Source organism: Triturus cristatus, chromosome 5_2 (assembly GCF_964204655.1).
Source record: "Triturus cristatus chromosome 5_2, aTriCri1.1, whole genome shotgun sequence".
In the NCBI taxonomy this organism is placed as follows: domain Eukaryota; kingdom Metazoa; phylum Chordata; class Amphibia; order Caudata; family Salamandridae; genus Triturus; species Triturus cristatus.
The window spans coordinates 433,217,252-433,242,714 of NC_140588.1; the positions used below are offsets into that span (position 1 = coordinate 433,217,252).

The following is a 25,463-nucleotide window of genomic DNA, read 5'->3' on the forward strand; positions in this document are numbered from 1 at the left end:
GTTTGCGTTGTTTGTTTGTTGTGCACAAAGTGATATCAAAGTGTACTAGTAATCTATCTTTCTGTACACAATAAAGAATGAATCAAGTCAGTAATATTTATATTTCTACTCTTGTTGTGTCATAAAAATTTTACTTATACAGCAGGCCGATCTTCACAGTCAGTCAGTAAAAGTATCAGAGATGATGATGATTAAGTCAGGACTCAGGAGGACGTTTCATCATGAGTGTCATAAAACGGAAAAGCCAAAAGGTAAACACTTCAACAACAACAACCACAGCAGACCCAAATGTCTGTGTAGAAGTTGAATAGAGTCTAGCGGTGGGATGACTGCAGTGCATTGATTTTACTAACTTAAACTGTAAAATGCTATGTTTGGAATGGATAATGTGCTTTGCGTTTGTCTAACTCTTTGAGAGAAAAAAAAAGAATTTTAAGTGTTAACGTAGGATGTGCTAATGCTAAGCACTGTGGGCCTGCTCTCTCCTGTTACTGTTGAAGGTCAATGCTGGAAACAGACTAGAGTAGAGATGGTGCATAGATGCCACCTCGAAAAGTGTTCTTGTTGCACTACACCATCACTTGTGCATTTGTTTTAACTTTCTTTCTCAATATCCCCTTTGGTTTTCAATCTACAATTACAGGCCGGGCCTTGCCCGAAACTTTGTAAAACATTACAATGCATATTAATTACCTTACCAATCAAACACCTTTTTTTTTCCAGCCGGGCAGTGGCGAGTGGAGAGGCGACACACCCAAGATTGATGGACGAGAGGAGCAAGAGGAATGCCGAGATGCAAAAATCCAGTCCACATTTTTGACCAGGATAAGACAGTAACAGTATCCACTTTTATCTTCTTTTAAATAATTTGATTATTATCTTGTATACAATCTTTACAACAGTGTGTTCTTGGAGTTGTTATCATCAATCATCATTAGGTTTGCTCTGTGTTTACGATTCTTCCCTACCAATATTTAAAATTTCTATTTGCTATCTGTTAAAGTATTAAGGCCGGAACAACAGAACAAGAACTAGAAGTGTATGTAATACGGGTGTCTCATCATCATGCATGCATTGCCTTTTTCACCCTTAACATATGGATATGGTAGTCTTCAATGATTGTCGTTTGTTTGTCTATGTATGCATACTGTTTTTCTATGTCAAACCTTTCCCAAAAACCCCCTTCCCATCCATTCAACAAACCCTAACCCTCTTCCCCCGGGCTGTGTGACTTATTGTCGAGGTGTAACTAAATTAAATGTACACCAATACTTAATCACACACTTGCTGGGGCGGATGTGGTGAAAGCAACACTACTTCAATTTCAAGGCAGAGCGATGATCTTCTTCTGCTTGGCCACCCATGAGTAGAATATTTCAGAGGTTATTTTTTTTAACAAAGGAACATATACCTCAGCATGAATTGCCGGCATTGATTGGATTTGTTTGTTGTCATACCTCATATACAGCACTAACTGTTAGGCTGTAGGCCTAGTCAAGTGACTCGACACAACTATAGTTTGTAACTCTGTCTAGTAGGCTATCCTCCTAACCACCATTCTGTTTTTTTGTCAAATATTTAAGCATATTATGCTCGGTAAGTTCTGTACTGTACTTCATTCAACTACTCCTCTAACAGTCTCTCAAAGGCGATTGACTGTCTCCTTTTCTTTTTTTGCAAATGCTGCCGCCCTGCCAGTGTCTACTACTACTACTATGCTATCACCACCACCACCACCCCAATCATGGCATGTATGAAAAAGGAAACCATCTTCACCATGCAGCCAGTGCTGTGCCACAGTTGGACATAAACATCAAGCACCGGTAAGAGAGAAGTTTGGGGGAGGCAGAATTAATAATGGACATGTTGTCAATGATTTCATTTTCACACACCACTCCAAAGAATGCATAGACTAGAGGACAGACTGAAAGTACTAGAAGGACCAGTCAATGAGTGAGGTGTGTTGCATCTATCTGTTTGTGTCTTATACAGTCAGCCAATTATTGAAATCAAACACAGGCTATGGGCGGCCATGCACCAGCAAGGAAACAGTGTGATGTAAAACAGTTATCCCACCTACAAAACATTAACAACAGTGCATGTAACATAGAAAAATATATTTAATTTACCCTAACAAAAATAAACTAAACCCACAAAAGCTGACCCACCCCCCTCCCTAACCCCAACCAATGTCCATAGAAGTCCGTAACACCCAAACAAGTGCCCACCCACCCACCCACCCAAACAAGAATTAAAAAAGGGGCAGAACAGGATGACAGGGACTAAGTGGTGGGGCGGGACTGAAGGAGGACACGCATCTGGCGCATCTCGTCCTCTAAACGGGCGACGCGGCGTCTAAGGCCGCGGCAGTTGCAGCCACAGTGGGGGGGGCACCGGAGATGGCACGGTGGTGGCGGGCAGCCGCCAGACAGTGGTGCCGTACCGCTGGAGGGTGGTGGCAGGGGCCCGGGCCACTGGAGGAGGCTTCAACAATTGCAGCCGCAGTCTCCTCCTCCTCCTCGGCTAAGACCACCAGCTGCCGGTATTCTCGCTGGATTGCCTCCAGCTTCCGGCGCCGTGCCTTGGCGGCCAACTCCTTCCGGTTTAGTTTCGGAGTAGCTGTGTATCAAAAAGAAAAAAACAAGACAATTGTAAAATATACTCTTAGAAAAACAGTAGGACAAGGTAATTATTTATACACATAGTGGCATGGTAGAGTAGCACTATAAAATAAAGCACAGTAGTACATAACATTTTAAATGTCGCCCGTCCTTCTTCCTTCCACCCATCTTTCACTTTTTAGTTTAACAGTGCACCAGGTGCTCTTCTCCATAAAACTTTCAAAGCGGAGTTGAAATCAGATAGATGAGGCCATTGGTTACTCAATACTCCCACTCCTATGCCAATTAAAGGGAATTCTAGTCTTCTAGTTCACTCTTCAAACGTCCCCAACAACTCATACTTACTTACGACATCGGATAGCGGGCGGATTTTGTCCGCCCGCCATCCTCATGCTAAAAAGGGTGGGGGTCCCGTGGGGACAATTAATTAGGATGATGCGCCCGGCACAGTAGCGGGCGCATCCTGGTTTTTTTACATTCTGGTTGGCGTTGCCGAAAGCAATGCTAAAATGTTGTGCTGCTTTTCCAAGCACAACATGACGGGGCCCCGCACGGAGCCTGTCACGTTTTGCTTTGAAAGGCGGGGGGGTACCATAGCATAGGTAGGTACCCTCCATGGGGTCTCCCAAGCATACTCTGCAATGTCTGCATGCCTTTCCATGGCGGACGGCAATGCCGCCACGCAAAGGCATTCCAAAATGCAGATTATATGGCTGGCGGTGTGTTCAGAGAGACACCACCGGCATATTGAACCCTTTTCCGCCTGGTCGACATGTGGGGGGTCTGAATATTTTTTACAGGGATGGCAGGAGGTTTGCCCCTTCGGTGTCTGCAGTGAATTCCAGCCGGCCCGGCGGGGGCAATCCGCCCACTATCCTAATGGGGCCCTAAGTCACAACTGTACAGCATACATATACATACAGTACACCCTTGCAGTGAGAGTACTGTCAAGTTCAACAATAGTTAAGGATTATGAATCTAACTTACCACCGCCTGCCACTGGTGCTCCCACTCCCCCTGCCGCTCCATCGGTATTGGCAGCAACTGCCGCATCCTCGCCCTCCGCGTCGCCTTCTTCGCTGGCCCCGGCAGTGGTGGTCGGTAGTGCGCCTAGAAAACATTACACATTTGTTAGGCGTCATATACACCTCCCCCCTATTGATCAGTAGCAAGGTTGAAAAATGAGTTAATACTAACATACATCACTAGTACAAATCAGGTAGAAGTACAGTAGACACTAATAGTTATATATGATCATTGTAGCCTTTGCTTAATTAGCCGTAGCCATGCTACCATTTTACCTTTGTGTCTTTTTTTTTGCACATGTGACGTTACCTTGCAGCTTCTTAAGACACCTTTGAGCCCACATGACCTGCCTCACACTGCTACTGTCTAGACTCTAGTGTACGCGCTGCGTACAAGCGGTCAACAAACATTAACAAGCCACTGTTTTAGGAAGTACTGGTGTACTACTATTACTGTTAGTCCATATTGCTTATCCATAAATGCTACACTTTTTGGCACGGCTGAGAAATGCTTGCAAGTTGCAATATACTAACGCACACCATTTCATTTTTCGCATTACAGACGCAAGATTCCCTTCTACGAACCAGAGCTTCTGAATGATGCAACAACTACCAGTACTAGGTTCTTCTAAGGTGAGGGGTCCCTTCACTCACATCTTCATTTATAAATTTATATAAACTAAATTCCTAGGGGATGGTGGTGCTGCCTTCCACCACTGTTCCGTTATCATGATTTAATTCCCAACTGCATAAGTAACAATGTATATTGTTTTAATGTTATTGATTGTCCGGTTGGTGCTGCATTTATAAGAAAACAGTGTACAGACCTTCTCAAATTGAAATAAACATTTTGAACTTACATAGACTTGGTGGTATTTGGTGTGGACTAACTTACACGAGTGAGCAAATTAAAGTAAGGGTGTGCATGTGAATTGCTTCCACGACTGAGAGGTTGGGTGTGTTATGTTCTGGGTTGTCTACTTGTTGGGTATCTTGGGGGGAGGGTTCCGATACCTAATAGTTATGACAAGACAGTACTATAGTCAAGCAGTGGAATTGTGGTGGGTGCGGAATTTCTGATTGAGGTGTGCAAGGAAGGTCCAACCTACCATTACCAACATCCTATTTTCTGGTGCAAATGTCTGTGTCTGTGCAAGATCCCTACAACAGTAGTATGTCCTATAGGGTATCATATCAACATAGTAATAAATCTGGTAGGGCTGTTGTTGCTGTGAATTTTCAAAGCCTCAAGATCAATAAGAGTAAAAGTAGTACAAGACGACGACCCAACGGATTGGACTCAATGGCTCGAGCTACTGGTGAATATGAGTTTTATATCACAACCTTTCACAAAGAGTGGCACTGGCCAACTGGGCAAGACTAGCTACTACAGTACAGACAGACTGATAGTATTAGTAGTAGTAGTACTGTCTGAGAGTCATCATAGCGGAGGCAGGGATAAGATTTTTGAAACCGTACAGATCGAAGGATAATTGGTGGTAAAAAAATAGCATTTGGAAACAAACAATAGTTCGTGAAAAATATGAGGCAGTAAAAGTTATGGAATAAGAAATATTATTAAAAACAAGAAGACTTACTGGGGCCAGCAGAGGAGCCCTCAGCGGTGTCCTCCTGGTGGTGTTCTGCCTGTCCCGCCGACTGCCCAGTCCCTGTCGGTCTACCCCTGGGTGCTGATGAACAGGAAAGATATAAGAAAGAGACAAACATTGATGGATGGTGTCAAACAAATACAATATTTTTCAACAACGGTCAAAAAACACTTATGTAAACAACAATTGCAATAACTCAACTGACCGATCTCATCTGGTCAACAAGTAATTTCGGGGGATTCGACTACTCAAGTTACTATTTATCAACAGTAATCCAGTCTTCCATTCTGATTCCAGAAAACTAAGTTACAACTAAGCCTAAGTACAACATACCACCCAACCTAGCCCACCTATTCCAGGCATGCCAATTGTACATTAAGTATGCATTTCCACTGTATTCCTCAACAATGCGTATGGTCAAATCATAGAGGACACATCAACATGATTACATTTTTTGTATACACCAAATTTTGGTTTGATTGATGCTGATCTGCTACTGCTAAGTAACAGCTAAGCCTACCACCACTCATTGAACAAACTAGAAAAGGTTCTAATAAAGACTGCCGTACTAGCAGCATGTCACGTAACTGAGTGAGGGGGCATCACGCATACCACTAACAAATTAGAAGCAACCGCATGGGTAAGTTGGCGGCCCGCGATCACGCAAAAAAAACCGCGAACAGGCGGGAAAAAAACTTCCGCGTTTTTGCGATATTTCCGGCGTGTTTGCGGAGATTTTCAGAATTTTCGCGAAAGTTAATTTCTCAAATTCCGCCCACCCCTAAATTTAACATTGTGGCGGGTGATGCTGACTGCAGCACCCGCCGCGATGCTAAAAATGCATGTTGTCTATATCACTGCACTATGTGGCAGGCACCACGCGGTGCCTGCCACTTAGTGCGGTGAAATGTAGTGAGGTACCATCGGTACCCCCCAGTGCACAAACACCTACCCCCAACACAAGGGGGCCTGCAATGGGCCCCTGAAACCAATTCCAGCTATCTTTTCCATGGCGGTTCCGCCGCCATGGAAAGGATGGCTGCTGCCACAATTGTAATCTGGGGGACGGATCCGTGGCGGGCGGTCTTTGCGCCCGTCAGGGTCATGGTCAGATTCACCCTGACATTGATTTACATTCAGCTTACCACCAGATTTCAATATCTGAAGATTCTCAACCATTGACTACATTTGTGACGCCATTTGGTGCCTATAAGTATAAATGCATGCCCTTCGGCCTGTCGTCGGCTGCCAGCGTTTTGCAGAGATCAATGGATGAGATTTTTGGTGGGGAAGCTGGTATCCAAGCTTTTCAGGATGATATTCTTATTCATTCTGAAAGTTTGGAGCAACACTATATTGGGGAGACATGGTATGACTGTAAATCTAATCAAATGCAAATGTATCGAATAGGAAGTGAATTATCTTGGGCATAACATTTCACGTGAAGGAATAAACCCTAAAATGTCACTGTTGACAGACCGCTATCAATGATGCTCCTACACTAACAGACAAGGATTGTCTCAGGGCATTCCCTGGTCTTAGTGAGTATTATTCCAGGTTTGTGCAAGCATATGCCATAATTGCCAAACCTCTGCGAGATTTGTTCAAGAAGAACTCCAAGTATGTGTGGTCTGTGGAAGCTCAAAATACGTTTGATAACATTAACAGGTTCATAGAGAATGCTTCTACCATCAGACCCTTTACCCATGGTGAGAGAAGTATTATTACCGTTAATGCCAGTGAGAAAGGTTTGGGTGCTGCACCACAGAACGGGAAGCTTTAGCCTGCTCATGGGCAGCGGTAAATTTTTGAATGTATATTTAGGGGAAGAAATGTCAGTTATTCACTGACAACAAACCTTTAATTTACATTGTAGGTAATAGTTGTTCTCACAAAGCTTATTTTAGACTGATCAGGCTGCTCTCAAGGTTACAAGAATTCAACTTTGACATCAAGGGGCCAATTGCGATGTCGGGCGGAAAACCTCTTCCTGACAGTCGGAATCTCCTCGACCGTGTCGGAGCCTTTTCGAACGACTCGGTCGGTTTACAATCCGTCCACCCGATTATGATGTTCATGGTTGGAAGGTAAACCACGCGGTCCTTCAGAATCAGTTCGGACCGGCTCTCGGAATATTCATGTCGGTCAGAACCGCATCGTCCACCCCTATGGACAGCGTTTCCGTCCTTGGGATTACGATGTTGATTTTCAATAGCCTTTCCACTGTTAGCCTGTCCGACACGAAAAGGCTGTCGGAAAGTGACTTTGTGTGCCCCTGGCAGAGCTCCCTACATCAGGTTGGGGGCCGAGGGGGTATCTAAGGGACTCCCTGTAAAACCCTGCACTGTGTGGCCGGCATTGTGGGGTGCCCATGATAGATGCAGGGTTTTACACACACGCCATTTCCCAATAGGAGCCTGTATTAGGCTGGTTGTCGGGCAGCACACGAGCTACCATAGGGAACAATGGGAATCCGACCAAACAGTATTCAGTCACATCTCTATGCGGTGGGCGGACCCACTGACCGTGAGTCAGTCAGTCCCGATTCAGAGTCGATGTTGTCCGCCATGACATCGTAATGAGCCCCTATGTATTTTTCAGGTGGAAAAAATGTGAGAGCTGACTGTCTTTCATTTCTTCCTGTGGAGTGTGATGATACTCTTGAAATGTGTATGAGTGAGGATGAGTTTGTTTTAACTGTGTGTGATGTTACAGAAGAGTTAGGTATTACTGAAAAGGAGTGGTGTGAGTGTTTGCCAAGGATGAAAGTTTGGATAATGTTAATAAGTTTCTAGTTGAAGGGTGGCCATGTGATAGAAATCTGTCTTTAGAGAGGAGTCTTTTGCTCAGGTAGCATCCAAATTATCCTTGGTTAATCACATATTAGTAAGACAAGACAGGTTTGTACCTCCTGTAGCTTTGTGGGGAAAAGTTAAATCCTCTGCTCATGAAGGGCATCTTAGCATCACAGTTACCATCAGAAAGATTAAATAGAATTATTGGTGGCCTGGTATCGATGGTCAAGTGAGGCAATTTGTGGAGAAGTGTGCAGAGTGTTTGTGTTCTGACAAGCATTGGAAGACCACCACTGCACCCTTGTGTCTGGTTTAATGGCCTAAGGGTACTTGGGAGAAAACAGGTCTGGACTTTGCTGGTCCGTTCACTGTGTTGGGTAGTGGCAAGAAATTTCTTAATGTGGCCATTTATTACTTATCAAAATGGTTATATTTTGCCTTTGTCAAGATTGCTGACACCACTTGTGTCATATCTTTTTTGGAAAATGTAATTCTCATTGAAGGCATTACTAAGGAGATGATTACAGACATTGGAAAGCATTTTGTCTATGGCAAAATGGCTAGATACCTTAAGAAGCTGGATATCAAGAATATTCAGGTGCCGATGTATAGTCCCTCTGCCCTTGGACTAATTGAGAGAGCAAATCGCTGGTTAACAGAAGGCATGCAAATGGCAATTGCTAACAAACTTGATGTGGCGGATTATTTGCACCGCAGGGTTTGGAGTTACAATACCACTCCACATAGTACTACCAGTGTTGCCCCATATGTGCTTTTGAGGGGGAGAAAACCTATTTCCACTTTTAATTCTTCGTTGTTATTAGATGAAGTGGGACAATCCCATATTGATCATTTATGACAGGTTTGTGAACATGTGCAAGAAAAGCAAGCCGAGAGAAAAAGGAATTATGATCAGCGTAAGCATGAGAAAGAAAATGTGTTTGGTGTCTGGTGATTGGGTGTTAATCAAAAACCTGTGGAAGTGGTAAAAGGGCTATCTAAATTCTCGAACCTGTTAAAGTGCTTAAAGTTTTAAAAACGGTTGTGTTGTTATAAAATAAATGGTGGTGGAATGAAAATGCTCTTATCAAGTTGAGCAAAGAACAGGCAGCCATTATTATAAACTATTTCAAGCAACAGAGTTGATGGAACAGAAATGAGGCTGATGGTGATGATTGGTTTGATCTAGGTGATTTGATCGATCATGCTGGCAATGGTGTGAGCGGTAGAGATGACACTGTTGTTTCCACATCTTGCAGTGACAGAGGGGATAGTGACGGTCTCACTTCCTGATCTGTTTTGCAGAATACTGATTTTGGTAATGCTATGAGTAGTAATGGTTTGCATAGGAGTAGTTGCGTAAGTTCTGGTCCTATTAGCTTTAGAGATTATGTAACATATTGATGTTTGAATTCTTGATATAAAAAGATGGGTGGTGTAGTATGGGTGTAATGTTATTTGAAGTGAGATGTTTCTTTAATCTTTGGAATTTATGTATTGTGGAATTCTCCCATGTCATGTTAATGGTAATTCCAGATTGTTGGAGTGGTTATGACTCATTGGCTGGGCTACCATTGAGGCACTTGGTTGTGGGTCCTTTACCAGAATAAATCGTACATTTAATATCACAACAATGGTTTCCAGACATCGCTCTTTTCAAGGAAATTGCTACAGATAGTCGAGAATTTAAAGATTTTCTCACACAACTAAATGTCATGCATCGGAAAAGCACGTCTCTGGCCCCAGGCGATTAGTGTCATTGAGCAATTTATGAGTATCCCAGAGATGACCGTTCAGTGTACTGCATTGGAAAGACTTGAAATCAAATCAGTTCTCCACTCTACTCTTCATGCATACAGGTCAACTCCCCACTTTACTACATGTGAAAGCCCATCCGTCTTAATGTTTGGGACAGCCATGGGAGCCAATTGCCAAAATGGACCACTGAAAGGTCTATGATGTTGATAAACTTTGCAATACTGATTCATCTCAGAAGCACAAATTGAAGACCTATGTGGATAGATGCCGCTGTGCTCAGAGTACTGTGTTCAAAGGAGGGCACCAAGTCATTGTCAGGGACTGAAATGCAAGTCTGATGCTCCCTTTAATGCTGACCCACTGAGGGTTGTGACTAGCAAAGGACACACATGGTGACAGCTCATCGTCCTGGAAACTCCATTACAATAGATATTTCTTATTTCAAACTCCTGCTTCCAGGTTTGTTGACTCCAGACGATCAGAGTGAGACCCTTCCATCTGGGAGTCAGGAGAGCCCAAAGACTGCATCTGTTTCTGTGTCAACTGAACCTGCCACGTATGCCTCTCCTATGTCTCCTCAACCTCACACGTCAAGATCCGGAAGATTGATACGAGTGCCTTGATGACTCATTGCAGAGTTATGATGTATGTATGTATTTTGTGAACTTTTTATTGAACAAGGGGAGAGGTGTGACCTCTGACCCTCCGGGCCGGTCACCCCACGCACCGCGGACACTCCCAGTGAGTGAGCCCAGGCTGCCCCGATCCCGCCGAGTGCCGCCGCTGCCCGCAGCTGTGCTCCTGCTGTAATTTATTTCACTCTGTCTCTGCGCTGTTCCCCGTGGTAATTCCTTCGTTTGTCACTGCGCTCTAAACATCATTGTATTGTATTGTATTTTCCTCCGTTGTGCCCCTGCCCTCTGATTTGCATTTTGTTTTGTCACTGCGCTCTTAGCATCATTGTATTGTATTGTATTTCTCTCCGCTGTGCCCCTGCCCTCTGATTCGCGTTTTGTTTTGTCACCGCGCTCTAAGCATCATTGTATTGTATTGTATTTTTCTCCGTTGTGCCCCTGCCCTCTGATTTGCGTTTTCTGTTCCCCCTCTGGCGTGGCCAGCCCCGGTCGCGTTTCCCGCCCGCTCCCCGCCGCTGCCCCCCTGCGGCCCCACCCCCTTCCCTCTCTCTCCCTTCCCATTCGCCGCCCCGCTCCCGTCTCCCAGCTGCTCCTCCCTCCCACTGAGCGATATACTGCAGAGTGCACGCAGTGGTGGGCAGTGACCTCTGACCCTCCAGGCCGGTCACCCCACGCACCGCGCACACTCCCGGCGAGTGAGCCCAGGCTGCCCCGATCCCGCCGAGTGCCGCCGCTGCCCGCAGCTGTGCTCCTGCTGTAATTTATTTCACTCTGTCTCTGCGCTGTTCCCCGTGGTATTTCCTTCGTTTGTCACTGCGCTCTAAACATCATTGTATTGTATTGTATTTTCCTCCGTTGTGCCCCTGCCCTCTGATTTGCGTTTTGTTTTGTCACTGCGCTCTTAGCATCATTGTATTGTATTTCTCTCCGCTGTGCCCCTGCCCTCTGATTTGCGTTTTGTTTTGTCACCGCGCTCTAAGCATCATTGTATTGTATTTTTCTCCGTTGTGCCCCTGCCCTCTGATTTGCGTTTTCTGTTCCCCCTCTGGCGTGGCCAGCCCCGGTCGCGTTTCCCGCCCGCTCCCCGCTGCTGCCCCCCTGCGGCCCCGCCCCCTTCCCTCTCTCTCCCTTCCCATTCACCGCCCCGCTCCCGCCTCCCAGCTGCTCCTCCCTCGCTCTGCCCCCCACTCTCCCCATATGGCAGAGTGGCAAACGCGCAGCGTTGACGCGCAGCGGGCACGCCCTAATTGCACCAAAGGTAAGCCCGTCTGTGCCCGTCCGCACCTGGACCGCGCCCAGCGCCCGAATCCCTGGCCCCCACAGACACCAGCCCCCCCCCGCCGGACCTACAACACCACCGAACTCAACACACTCAACACCGGCCGGATCCCGAGATGCTACCGAGCCACCCCGAGACGAACCCACGGACCCTTCAGCTGCCACTCCTGCAAGTTCACCTGCATCCGGACCTGCACCGCACCAGCCAAGCCGAACACCAGCAGCAACCACCTGAAGTGCATCCTGCTCAACACTCGCTCCGTCCACAGACACGCCGTCGAACTCTGGAACCTCCTTGACACCACATCCCCAGACGTCGCTTTCCTCACGGAAACCTGGATGAACGCCTCCTCAGCACCCGACATCGCCATCGCCATCCCGGATGGATACAAGATCACCCGGAGGGACCGCGGAAACCAGACCGGAGGAGGCATCGCCATCATCCACAGGAACAACATCCGCATCACGACCAACACCGACGACACCCTGACAACCGCCGAACACCTGCACTTCCAGATCCACACCGACCCCAAGACCACCCTCAGAGGCACCCTCATCTACAGACCCCTGGGACCACGCACACAATTCAGCGAAGACATCGCCGACTTCATCAGCCCGCACGCCCTCCCCTCCGCTGACTACATCCTCCTCGGGGACCTCAACTTCCACCTGGAGAACAACAACGACCGCAACACCACCACCCTGCTGGACAACCTCGCCAACCTCGATCTCAAGCAGCTGGTGACCACCCCCACCCACTACGCCGGACACACACTCGACCCCGTCTTCTCATCCAGCAAGGGCATCGTCTTCAGCCACGCTACCGGACTCCACTGGACGGACCACAGCTGCATCCACTTCAGCTTCAGAAGAACAACGGTCCACCACCATCAGCAACAAGCTGCACGCAGAAGCTGGAACAAGTTCACAGCCGACCAGCTCGCCGCATCCCTGAGCCAGCACCCCCCCACCAGCTCAGCAAACCCCAGCCAGGCCGCTGACAACCTCACGAAGTGGATCAGTGGCTGCGCAGACGACCTCGCCCCACTGAGGACCCCGCCTAGCAGACCCGGCAGTAAGAAAGCACCTTGGTTCACCGACTAACTCAAGAGCTCCAAGAAGAACTGCCGAGCCCTCGAGAGAGCCTGGTGCAGAGACCCAACACCAGACAACATGACCACCCTCAAGCTCGCCACCCAAAAACACCATCAACTGATCCACACCACCAAGAAAACTGCATACAAGGAACGACTGGACAACAATGCACACCCCAGCAAGGAACTCTTCAACATCGTTAAAGAGCTCTCCAACCCCAACGCCGGATACAACGACATCACCCCATCTCAAGACCTCTGCAACTCCCTCGCCTCCTACTTCCACAACAAGATTGCTGACATTCACAACAGCTTCAGCACACAACCAACGCTCCCCACGACCGCAACTACGCCCCCACCACCACCCTCCGTGCCTGCTGACCCCGATCACCACCGAAGACACCATCCGCACGATGAACACCATCCACTCCGGATCTCCAACCGACCCCTGTCCTCACCACGTCTTCAACAAGGCCGACGCTGTCATCGCACCCCACCTGCGAGACATCATCAACACCTCCTTCGACACCGCTACCTTCCCTGAGAGCTGGAAGCACGCCAAACTCAGCGCCCTACTGAAGAAACCATCAGCAGACCCCACCAAACTCAAAAACTACCGCCCCATCTCGCTCCTCCTGTTTCCGGCCAAAGTCATCGAAAAGACAGTCAACAAGCAGCTGCCCGCCTTCCTCGAGACGAATGGATCCCTCGACCTCTCGCTGTCTGGCTTCCGGGCCAACCACAGCACCGAGACCGCCCTCATCGCCGCCACCGATGACATCCGAGCCCTGCTCGACAACGGAGAAACAGCGGCCCTCATCCTCCTGGACCTCTCCGCGGCATTCGACACTGTCTGCCACCGCACCCTAGTGCGGCGCCTCAGCAACGTCGGAATCCAGGAGAAGGCACTGGAGTGGATCATCTCCTTCCTCGCCGGAAGGACACAGAGAGTCCACCTTCCCCCGTTCAAATCAGAAGCCACCAAAGTCATCTGCGGCGTTCCTCAGGGCTCCTCGCTCAGCCCCACCCTCTTCAGTGTCTACATGAGCCCCCTTGCGGCCATCGCACGCCAACACAACCTCAACATCATCTCATACGCCGACGACACTCAGCTGATCCTCTCCCTCACCAACGACCCCGCCACCGCCAGAGTCAACCTACACGAAGGGATGACAGACGTAGCCGAGTGGATGACGACCAGCTGCCTGAAACTGAACTCAGACAAGACGGAAGTTCTCATCCTGGGCTCCTCACCCTCCGCCTGGGACGACTCCTGGTGGCCCCCCGCCCTGGGCAGCGCACCCAAACCGACAGACCACGCACGCAACCTGGGCTTCATCCTGGACTCCTCCCTCTCCATGACCAGACAAGTCAACGCCGTCTCCTCGTCTTGCTTCAATATCCTGCGCATGCTACGTAAGATCTTCCGGTGGATCCCCACCGAGACCAGGAAGACGGTCACCCAGGCCCTTGTCACCAGCCGACTGGACTACGGCAACGCCCTCTACGCCGGAACCACCGCCAAGCTCCAGCAGAGACTCCAGCGGATCCAGAACGCCTCTGCAAGACTCATCCTCGACATCCCCCGACACAGCCACATCTCCGGACACCTGAGAGACCTGCACTGGCTCCCGGTCAACAAGAGAATCAACTTCCGTCTCCTCACCCACGCTCACAAAGCCCTACACAACCAAGGCCCAAGATACCTCAACAGCCGCCTCAACTTCTACACTCCCACCCGCCAGCTTCGATCGAGCAGCCACGCCCTCGCCGCCGTCCCCCCGCATCCGAAGAGCCACAACAGGAGGAAGGTCCTTCTCCTACCTGGCCACCAAGACTTGGAACTCCCTCCCGACCCACCTCCGCCTGACCCAAGACCACCTCGCCTTCAGGAAGCAGCTCAAGACCTGGCTGTTCGAGCAGTAGCGGACCCCCCCCTCCCCAGCGCCTTGAGACCCTCCGGGTGAGTAGTGCGCTATATAAATGTTTTGATTTGATTTGTGTGGTATTGTTGTGCATGTTAGAGATATTGGGAACTCTCTGGTCCCTGATGGATTCTATAGAATAGTGATGTAAGTGATTAGGTGTGATTAAGAATATTAATGACGTAGTACATCCAGTTAATGGTTTGGTTAAACTATGAAGAATAAAGATGTGTAATACCAAGCTCCCTGTGTGGCATGATCAAATACAAGTACCCAGGCTATGAAGGCCACTACAATAGGCAATGCCTCGCCCTATGACCAAGGCCTCTGGTAATGATGCTTTACCAAGCAAATTCTTTGTCAACTTCAAAAAACATGTGCCAAGTGATCTTCACTTGATATAAGATATCATGCAGGTTATCTTCATTCCTCTATCCTGGCAGCGAGCACTAATCAAAATGTGAGAAATTTGAATTCGCTGTGCTTGTGAATGTGGAGCCAGTGAAAGTTCTTGAGGTGTGCTATGATGTGGGTGCAGCATGGGAGGTCGAGTATGAGTCTTGCAGCAGTGTTCTGGATTGTCTGCAGTCTGTGTAGGAGCTGTATGGAGATCTCACCGTAAAGTGTGTTGCCGTAGTATAGCCTGCTGGTGATGCGTGCTTGCGTGATGATCCGTCTGGTGTTCTGAGTCAACCATTTGAAAATCTTTCCTAGCATGCATAGGATGCCAAAGTAGGAGGTGCACTCTGCGTTGACGTAAGCCATCATGTTGATGGCACTATTCCTGACTGGGTCCAGTTATGTCTCAATAATTTAAACCAGAGCTCAACCATTGGTAGCTGTAGCACAAAATAGCCAGTCTCAACTTAGGGATATATGTAAAGAAGTTATCAGATCACTGACACAATAGCGATCACAACAATATCAAAATACAGAAATATAGTGTAAAATATGTTGATTACAAAAATATTATTTCCCTATACCTATAAAGATAAGTACAACATTTTTTTTCTAAATGTCGTTTCACTCTCATAGCATTAACCTCTTGAGTGCCCAAGACGAGATGGTCTCGTCATGGGCCGCGGTTGCGCTGTGCCCATGACGAGACTATCTCGTCATGAGCCCCGCCCGCTAATGAAACGCCCGGCACAGGGCGTGGAAAGGGCGGGGCACTCAAGGGGTTAATAATCATACAAAAACATTGTTTTTGTTATACATTCATATATATGTTTAAAATAGTAAATCTTAAATATATAACATTAGCATAATGCAAATCAAATAAACTTAAATAATATTTATTATATATAGCCCTTTCGATGCTCATGACGGAGCGGTTCCATCATGAACCACGGTCGGCGTGTGCTCATGATGGAACCACTCCGTCATGGCACCCACCAATGGGGGGGAAGCACTGCCGCTCCCCCCATGGGCAGACGATCTAGCCCCCACAGAGGGGAATGGCAGCGGAAGAGTTTCCGCTGCCACCCCGACCCCCCTGGGCAAACCCATGATGTCAGCGTGCACAGCGTGCGCTGATGTAATCATGAAGCCCCAGACGTGCTGGAAGCCATTTGCTTCCAGGCGTCCAGGCATCAAGGCATCAAGGCAGCAGGGTAAGTGTTTGCTGCACTGGTGGGGCGGGGGGGTTTTTTGTACATTGAGGCATCGGGGGACAGGAAAGAGTGTTTCCTCTTCCCTGATGTCTCAATACAGGGCATTCCTGCTCCACGATCGCGCACAGCATCGCAATCATGCAGCAGGACTGCCCCCACTAGACACCACGGATATCTTTTTTATGGAAAGGAAGTGGCCAAGAGTCGCTTCCTTAGGGGCCAATTCATTTTAAGACTTTTGATTTTTTGGGCGTTTCTGGGGGGGGGGGGGGCAGAAAAGCCCACTAGAACCAGGGGTATTTAAAATATAAAATGGAATCGACCCCTTAGGCAAGGGTCGCTTCCATGTTCCATATTTTTTTTTTAAATGTGTATTCTGCACCCCTGGGGGCAGGTCATCAGGTTTATTTGGCCTCTCTGCCACCAGGGGGGGGGCAGAATACCCCAATAGACACCAGGGAGTTCTTTATTTATTTAAAGGAAGCGGCCCCTTGGGCAAGGGTCACTTTCTTAGGGGGCACATTATTATTAAGACTTTTCCGCCCCCCGGGGGCAGATCGCCTGAAAAGCCCACTAGAGCCGGAGATGTTTGAGAAAATGAAATGGAAGCAACCCCTTGGGCAAGGGTCGCTTCCAGGGGCATATTTTTTTAAATATGTATTCTGCCCCCCCGGGGGCAGATCTGCCCGTTTATTTGGCCTTACCCCACTAGACACCAGGGAGTTCTTTCAAATTTAAATGGAAGTGACCCCTTGGGCAATGGTCGTTTCCGGGGTTGCATTTTTTATTAATATGTGTATTTTGCACGTTTTTTGGCCTTAAAACCCCACTAGACACCAGGGACTAATTATAAATTTAAAATGGAAGTGACCCCTTGGGTAAGGGTCGCTTCCAGGGGCCATATTTTTTTGATATTTTTATTCTGCCCGGCCCATTTTTTTGGCCTTTCTGCCCCCCGAGGGGGGGGGGGGTGGAACCCCACTAGACACCAGGGATTTTGTTTTGTGTGTAATGGAAGCGACATGGTTGCTTCCCAGGGGGTAAAATTTGCATAATGTTTTTTCTGCCCCTCCTGGGGACAGATTGGGCCCTTTTTTTGGGCCTTTCTGCTCTAGGTGGGAGGGGGAGGCAGAAAACCCTACTAGGCACCAGGGATTTATTTATTTTGCAAGAGGGGCACATTTCTGTCTGCTGTTTTCTGCCCCACCTGGGGGACAGATCAGCCTGGTAGACAACCTCCCCCGATCCCTTGGGCAAGATCACCCCCCATTTTTCTCTGCCCTATTTGAAGGCACATCTGGCAGATTGACTATTTGGGTAGTGACATAGCGTGTTATAATGTTATTTGTTTTATATCTTGTGAATTGCAATTGTAATGATTTATTTCTCTCTTTTTGTTCTAGTTCAAGGCTTTTGCTCTTTAGACCGTTCCAGGTTGCGGTTTCGTTACTAGTTGTTCTGCTGTTTGTGTAGTTGCACTTGTTTGGTAAAGACTTTTTTTTGTACAATGTAAATGAGTTTCCTTTCTCTGCATGAATGTGTTTTTTGCAAATGGTGTAATAATAGCAGTATGTTTGTCCTGTTTTTTGAGTGTCAAAAACTTATTGCATTTGTGCTCGATGTGTATTTTGTTGTCTTTGAGTAATTGGTTTTGTTTTTTTCTTTCTAGTGTGATATCGTTGGTTTTTGCTGTCTCTCTACAGAGTAGGTGCTGGTGAGTGCAGCTGTCTCTTCCAAGTCAATCGTAGAGTTTTTGAGTATATAGATCTTTGACCGCTCAGCCCTCCACAGGGCTTGGTCGCCCCACTCACTGCTGCCGCTCCTGCCTGCCTTTGCCGCCTCCTGCCTGCAGATTCCTTCGCTCGCTGCCCGCTGCTCCTGGGAATTTCCCGCTGCTCCTGGGAATTTCCCGCTGCTTCTTGGAATTGCCCGCCGCTGCCTCCCTGCGGCTCCGCCCCCCTGTGATTCCATTCGCCGCCCCGCTCCTGCCACCCAGCTGCTCCTCCCTCCCGGCTCCTTACTTATGACGCCCCCAGAGCGACCGCGCAGCGGACGCGCGATGCGGGAGCGCCAATTGAGCGCCGAAGGTGCACCAAAGGTAAACCCGTCTGCGCCCGTCCGCGCCTGGACCGTGCCCAGCGCCAGACCCCCTGGTCCTCGCCCTCGCCAGCACACCCTGCACATCTACGATGCCAAAACCCTCCACGCACTCAACGCCGGCCGAAACACCGCCTGCTACCGAGCCACCCCGAGACGCACCCACGGACCCTTCACCTGCCTGACCTGCCACTTCACCGGCCTCCGACCCAACACTGCACCTGCTAAACCGAGCCCCAGCAACAAACACCTGATGTGCATCCTGCTCAACACCCGCTCCGTTCACAGGCATGCCGTCGAACTCTGGAACCTCCTCGACTCGACAGCACCAGACATCGCCTTCCTGACGGAAACCTGGATGAACGTCTCCTCAGCGCCCGACGTCGCCATCACCGTCCCGGAAGGCAACAAAATCACCAGGAAAGACCACGTCAACCAGACAGGAGGAGGCATCGCCATCATCCACAAGAACACCATCCGCATCACGACCAACTCCGATGACACCTTCACCTCCGCTGAACACCTCCACTTCCAGATACACACCGACCCCAAGACCACGCTCAGAGGCACCCTCGTCTACAGACCACCGGGACCACGCACACAGTTCAGCGAAGACATCACAGACTTCGTCAGCCCGCACGCCATCAATTCCACCGACTACATCCTCCTGGGGCACCTCAACTTCCACCTGGAGGACAACAAGGACCGCAACACCACTGCTCTGCTGGACAACCTGGACAACCTCGGACTCAAGCAACTGGTAACCACCCCCACCCACTACGCCGGCCACGCGCTTGACCCAGTCTTCTCATCCAGCAAATACGTCACCTTCAGCCACTCCACCAATCTCCAGTGGACTGACCACAGCTGCGTCCACTTCAGCTTCAGTAAAACGATGACCCACCACCACCCTCAACAAGCCCCCCGCAGGAGCTGGAACAAGATCACCGGCGACCAGCTCACCACCTTCCTCAGCCAGAACCCCCCCACCAGCTCAACGGACCCCAACGAAGCCGCCAACAACCTCACACAGTGGATCACCAACTGCGCAGACGCCCTCGCACCACTGAAGAAGAACCCCCCCAGCAGATGCAGCAGCAAGAAAGCCTCCTGGTTCACCGACGAGCTCATCACCTCCAAGAAGAACTGCCGCTCCCTGGAGAACACCTGGCGCACCAACCAGACCACAGACAACATGACGGCCCTCAAACACGCCACCCGCAAACACCACCAACTGATCCGCGCCACAAAGAAGACAGCCTTCAAGGAACGACTGGACAACAACACCCACAACAGCAAGGAACTCTTCAGCATCGTCAAAGAGCTCTCCAACCCCGACGCCGGAAACAATGACATCACTCCCTCGCAAGATCTCTGCGACTCCCTCGCAGCCTTCTTCCATGACAAGATCGCCAACATTCACAACAGCTTCGGCCCACCAACCACGAACCCCACCACCGAACCGATGCCCCCCACCGCCACCCTCCGGACCTGGACCCCAGTCAGCACCGAAGACACAACACGCACAATGAACACCATCCACTCCGGATCCCCTACGGACCCCTGCCCACACCACATCTTCAACACGGCCGACCACATCATCGCACCCCACCTCCGCGACATCATCAACGCCTCCTTCAACACCGCCACCTTCCCGGAGTGCTGGAAACACGCCGAGATCAGTGCCCTGCTGAAGAAACCAACTGCAGACCCCTCCGACCTCAAGAACTACCGCCCCATCTCGCTCCTCCCGTTTCCTGCCAAAGTCATCGAGAAGACCGTCAACAGACAGCTAGCCGCCTTCCTCGAGACCAACGGATCCCTCGACCACTCGCAATCCGGCTTCCGAGCCAACCACAGCACGGAGACCGCCCTCATCGCAGCCACAGACGACATCAGATCCCTAATGGACAACGGGGAAACTGCAGCCCTCATCCTCCTGGACCTCTCCACAGCGTTCGACACTGTCTGCCACCGCACCCTGGTACAGCGCCTGAACAACACCGGCATCCAGGAGAAGGCCCTGGAGTGGATCACCTCATTCCTCGCTGGAAGAACACAGAGAGTCCGCCTCCCCCCGTTCCGGTCAGCGGCCACCGAAGTCATCTGCGGCGTTCCACAAGGGTCATCGCTCAGCCCCACCCTCTTCAACGTCTACATGAGCCCCCTCGCAACCATCGCACGTCAACACAACCTCAAGATCATCACCTACGCCGACGACACCCAGCTGATCCTCTCCCTCACCAGCGACCCGGACGCCGCCAGAGCCAGCCTACAAGAAGGGATGAAAGACGTCGCCGAATGGATGAAGAACAGCCGCCTGTAACTGAACTCAGACAAGACGGAGGTCCTCATCCTGGGATCATCACCCTCCGCCTGGGACGACTCCTGGTGGCCCCCCGCCCTGGGAGCCACCCCCAAGCCAACGGACCACGCACGCAACCTAGGCTTCATCCTGGACTCCTCCCTCTCGATGACCAGACAAGTCAATGCCGTCTCGTCTTCATGCTTCAACACCCTGCGCATGCTTCGAAAGATCTTCCGGTGGATCCCCACCGAGACCAGGAAGACGGTCACCCAGGCCCTCGTCACCAGTCGGCTGGACTACGGGAACGCCCTCTACGCCGGCACCGCCGCCAAACTCCAGAAGAAACTCCAACGGATCCAGAACGCCTCAGCACGACTCATCCTGGACATCCCCCGACAAAGCCACATCTCCGGACACCTGAGAGACCTGCACTGGCTCCCCGTCAACAAAAGAATCACGTTCCGACTCCTCACCCACGCACACAAGGCCCTCCACGACCTGGGCCCCAAGTTCCTCAACAGCCGCCTGACCTTCCACAAGCCCACCCGCCAGCTCCGCTCCGCCAGCCTCGCTCTCGCCACCGTCCCCCGCATCCGCAGAGACACCGCCGGAGGAAGATCCTTCTCCTACCTGGCAGCCAAGACATGGAACTCCCTCCCCATCCACCTCCGGACAACGCAAGACCATCTCGCCTTCAGGAAGCAACTCAAGACCTGGCTGTTCGAGCAGTAGCGTTTCCGCCCCCCCCAGCGCCTTGAGTCCCTCCGGGTGAGCAGTGCGCTATACAAATGCCTATGATTGATTGATTGATTGTGATAAAGATACACATTTAGTTTACTTACTTATTTTGCACAGTGTTGGTTGTTGTTGACATGTTTGTGAAGTCTCCTTTCTTAGTAAGGATAATGGCTAGCCGCAGGATTACTGCTCAGCAGGTTGTTGGTATGCTTTTTGAGTCTTCCTCTGACCTGGGTTCAGAGACTGACTCTGCATCTGAGGCAGAGGAGGGAGGGGAAGATTCAGGAAGTGAGTTTTCACTCCACATGGAATCATCGGATGATGAAGCTACTCTCAGTGTGGATGAAGCTACTCTTAGTGCGCATGAAGTGCCTCTTTTAGAGGAGGACATTGATGTGCCAATAGTGCAGCAAGAGGCATCTGGGCTGCAGCCTGGGGCTGCAAGGCTTCCAGTTGGAAGTGATGACCTCTGGGTTACCCCAGGCCTGGTGCAGCCAGCATTGCCAGACGTTACTGGTGTTCCAGGGTGTAGAGTGAATACAGACATTTTTTGCAGATAATTTTTTTCAGTTGTTTATGGACGATGTATTTTTGGCAGAGATTGTTGAGCAGACTAATTTGTATGCCGAACAGTTTTTGAGGGACAACAGTGCCAGCCTTAGGCCCCACTCTAGAGCTACCCAGTGGACTCCCACAAATCTGGAAGAGATGAAGAAGTGGGTTCAACTTTTTTGATGGGCTTGCTAAGGAAGCCATCAATGTCTTCATATTGGTCTACTAGTCCCTTGATGGCAACGGCTATATTTCCGGCAGTCATGAGTCATGATAGGTATTTGCTTCTGCTTCGGATGCTGCATTTTGTCGATAATGGTTTAGCATTGCCACGAGATCACCCTGAGTGTGACCGTCTTTTTAAGATTCGGCCTGTCCTTGATCACTTTGTAGATCGATTTTCTGAGATCTATGCTCCAGGGAAAGAAATAGCAGTGGATGAGTCTTTGGGCTTGTTCAAGGGCCGCTTGGTTTTTAGGCAATACATTCCTAGTAAGAGGGCACGCTATGGAATTATGCTGTATATGCTGTGTGAGAGTAGGACTGGATAAGTCTCTAATGTCAGGGTGTACACCAGTAAGGAATCCAGGATTAACCCCCCTGGTTGTCTGTCCACTTTTGGAGTGACTGAGACAATTGTGTGGGAACTTGGTAGAGGACTTTTTAACAAAGGTCACCATTTATATGTAGATAACTTCTACACTGGTGTGCGGTTGTTCAGGGAATTAGCCAAAGTGGACACTGTTGCTTGTCGCACGATCCGCTCGAACCGTAAAGGTTTCCCCAAATAACTAGTTTGTCAAAAGCTTGTGCGGGAATAGTGCAGTGCGTTGCGTTGTGACGAACTTCTAGCTGTGAAGTTTTCAGACAGGAGAAATGTCTACATGCTGACTACCATCCATGATGAAAGCACTTCACCTGTGACTGTTTGAGGTCAGGTTGCTGAAGCGCGCAAACCTGTGTGCATTTTAGACTATAATAGGCATATTGGTGGTGTTGATATGAGTAGATCAGAGGTTGGAACCTTACGCTGCTCTTCGTAAGGCTCACATTTGGTATAAGAAGTTGGCTATCCATCTTTTCCACTTGGCAACCTTTAATGGTTTTGTTGTATTCAAAGATTCTTGTCCTGAGCCAAAGATTACTTTTGCTAAGTTTCAGGAGTCTGTAATAGGCAGCCTTGTTTTAGTGGAACAGGCAAGCGTTCCTAGAGTTGGAGTGGTGGAGGATGTGGCTAGATTGAAAGATCTCCACTTTCCTGATCACATTCCTTCCACACCCTCAAAAGACTTTCCCAGTAGGAGATGTAGAGTCTGTTGGTGAAGAAGTACGCGGAAGGAGACTCGTATGTACTGCCCCGAGTGTACTTCTAACCCTGGACTGTGTGTGCCTGCTTGTTTTAGAAAGTACCACACGCAAAATAATTTTTGGGAGCATCCATGAGTGGTAAAGTGAACTGCCTGGTCTCTATTGTTTTATATTTTTGGTTCAGTTTCAAGGTTGGCATTTGTGCAATGTATTTAGTTTCAGATTTTGTGTTAGTAGATTTGTATCCATTTGCAATTTGTTTGTGCTTTCTTTTTTGTATAAAAAAATCCTAAATGTGATGGCGGTGTGTGTAGGCTGGCAATTGGCTGGTGGTGTGCGTGGATTGGCGCTTGCTGGCGGTGTGCTTGGACTGGCGGTTGGCTGGCGGTGTGCGTGGACTGGCGCTTGGCTGGCGGTGTGCGTGGACTGGCGCTTGGCTGGCGGTGTGCGTGGACTGGCGCTTGGCTGGCGGTGTGCGTGGACTGGCGCTTGGCTGGCGGTGTGTGTGGACTGGTGCATGGCTGGCGGTATGCGTGGACTGGTGCTTGGCTGGTGGTGTGCCTGGACTGGTGCTTGGCTGGTGGTGTGCCTGGACTGGCACTTGGCTGGCGGTGTGCCTGGACTGGCACTTGGCTGGCGGTGTGCGCGGACTGGTGCTTGGCTGGCAGTGTGCGTGGACTGGTGCTTGGCTGGCGGTGTGCGTGGACTGACGCTCGGCTGGCGGTATACGTGGACTGGTGCTTGCCTGGCAGTGTGCGAGTAGTGACTTACTGCTGGTCACTACACACACTGCTAGCCAAATGCCACTCCACGCAATCCGTGAGCTGGTGTGGTTGCTGTGTCAGGAATGTGGGCATGTGAAAGTGATGGTCCCTTGAATGGCACTGTCTGCTGGTGTGAGAGTGTTGTAATGTGTTGGGCCCGTGGCTGGCGATGTGAATGGTTTTGTATGTGTCACACATATGAAAGGTGTATTAATGGCCTGTAAAGAGGTTGGTGCCTTGTCGTGGCGTTAGAGCTCACGAATTGTGAGTCAATGGTTCAGTTTCTCGTCTTTTTAATTATTAACAGTGCATTTCATTTTTGTGAAATCTCTGGTTAATACAACTGTATATACTGAACCATCACTCACGCTCGTGCCAAATCCAACCAGTATGTTTGTGTGCTTGAGGAATAGGTGGTTGTGCACAAATATTTGTCTTTTCTGTCTTTCTCAAGCAGGGTGTACCTTAACCATTTTTGTGAATGTTGTAATGTGTTAGTTTCGTGCCTGGCGGTGTGAATGGTCTTGTGTGTATCACGTATGAAAGGTGTGTGTATGGCCTGTAAAGCGGTTGGGGCCTTGACGTGGCTTTACAGCTCACAAGCTGCGAGTCACTGGTTCAGTTTTTTGTCCATTCAATTATTGACAATGCATTTCATTTTTGTGAAATCTCTTGTTAATAAAATTGTATATACTGAACCATCACTCGCCCTCGTGCCAAATACAACCAGTATGGGTGTGTGCTTGCCTATGACAAAACAATCTAGTTTTGCCAGGGGGGTCACCTGGGTTTTTGGCCCTGTGCTCGGCGGACAGCTAGCGAAACCTATCAAACCCACACATTTCTGAAAACTAGACACCCGGGGGATTCCAGGGAGGTATGGCTTGCATGGATCCCCCAATGTTTTCTTACCCAGAATCCCCTGCAAACCTTGAATTTAGCTGAAACAATCACTTTTTCCACACATTTTTGTGTGGGAAAGTTGTGGCATCACCGGGCTGACACAAATTTCCTACCACCCAGCATTCCCCCGGGTCTCCCGATACAAATGGTGCCCCACTCGTGTGGGAGGCCCAAGTACCCGCAACAGGCAAGGGCCCAAAACGCCGATACACAGGCTCCCATTGAAAAAAGGAGTGCTTGCGGAAAATCTTACACCCTGTTGCAGGCACTCCATGGTGCCTACCACACTGTGCATGGTTGTAAAGAGGGGTCCCATGGGTACCCCTATAGAACCCAACTGGAGGCCTTCGGGTGAAGGGGGGCCTGCTTGGGCCCCTAAAGTCAGTTTCCGACAGGCAATCTGTGTCAGACAGACTGATTCCGAAAGGCTGTCCGAATC

General features: G+C 49.6%; 1 protein-coding gene across 1 annotated transcript in view; it reads right to left on the reverse strand.

Annotated features, from left to right (window-relative positions):
- Nucleotides 1-2,266: 2,266 nt before the first annotated feature.
- Nucleotides 2,267-25,463, reverse strand: part of LOC146823117 (uncharacterized) — a 45,059-nt gene continuing 21,862 nt past the window's right edge. Inside the window, exons 2-4 of the mRNA XM_085606625.1 lie at nt 5,245-5,337; nt 3,609-3,731; nt 2,267-2,619 (exon numbers count right to left, since the gene is read on the reverse strand). Coding sequence (XP_085462751.1) covers nt 2,336-2,619; nt 3,609-3,731; nt 5,245-5,337 — 500 coding nt within the window. The 3' untranslated portion in view covers nt 2,267-2,335. The remainder of the gene's footprint in view (nt 2,620-3,608; nt 3,732-5,244; nt 5,338-25,463) is intronic.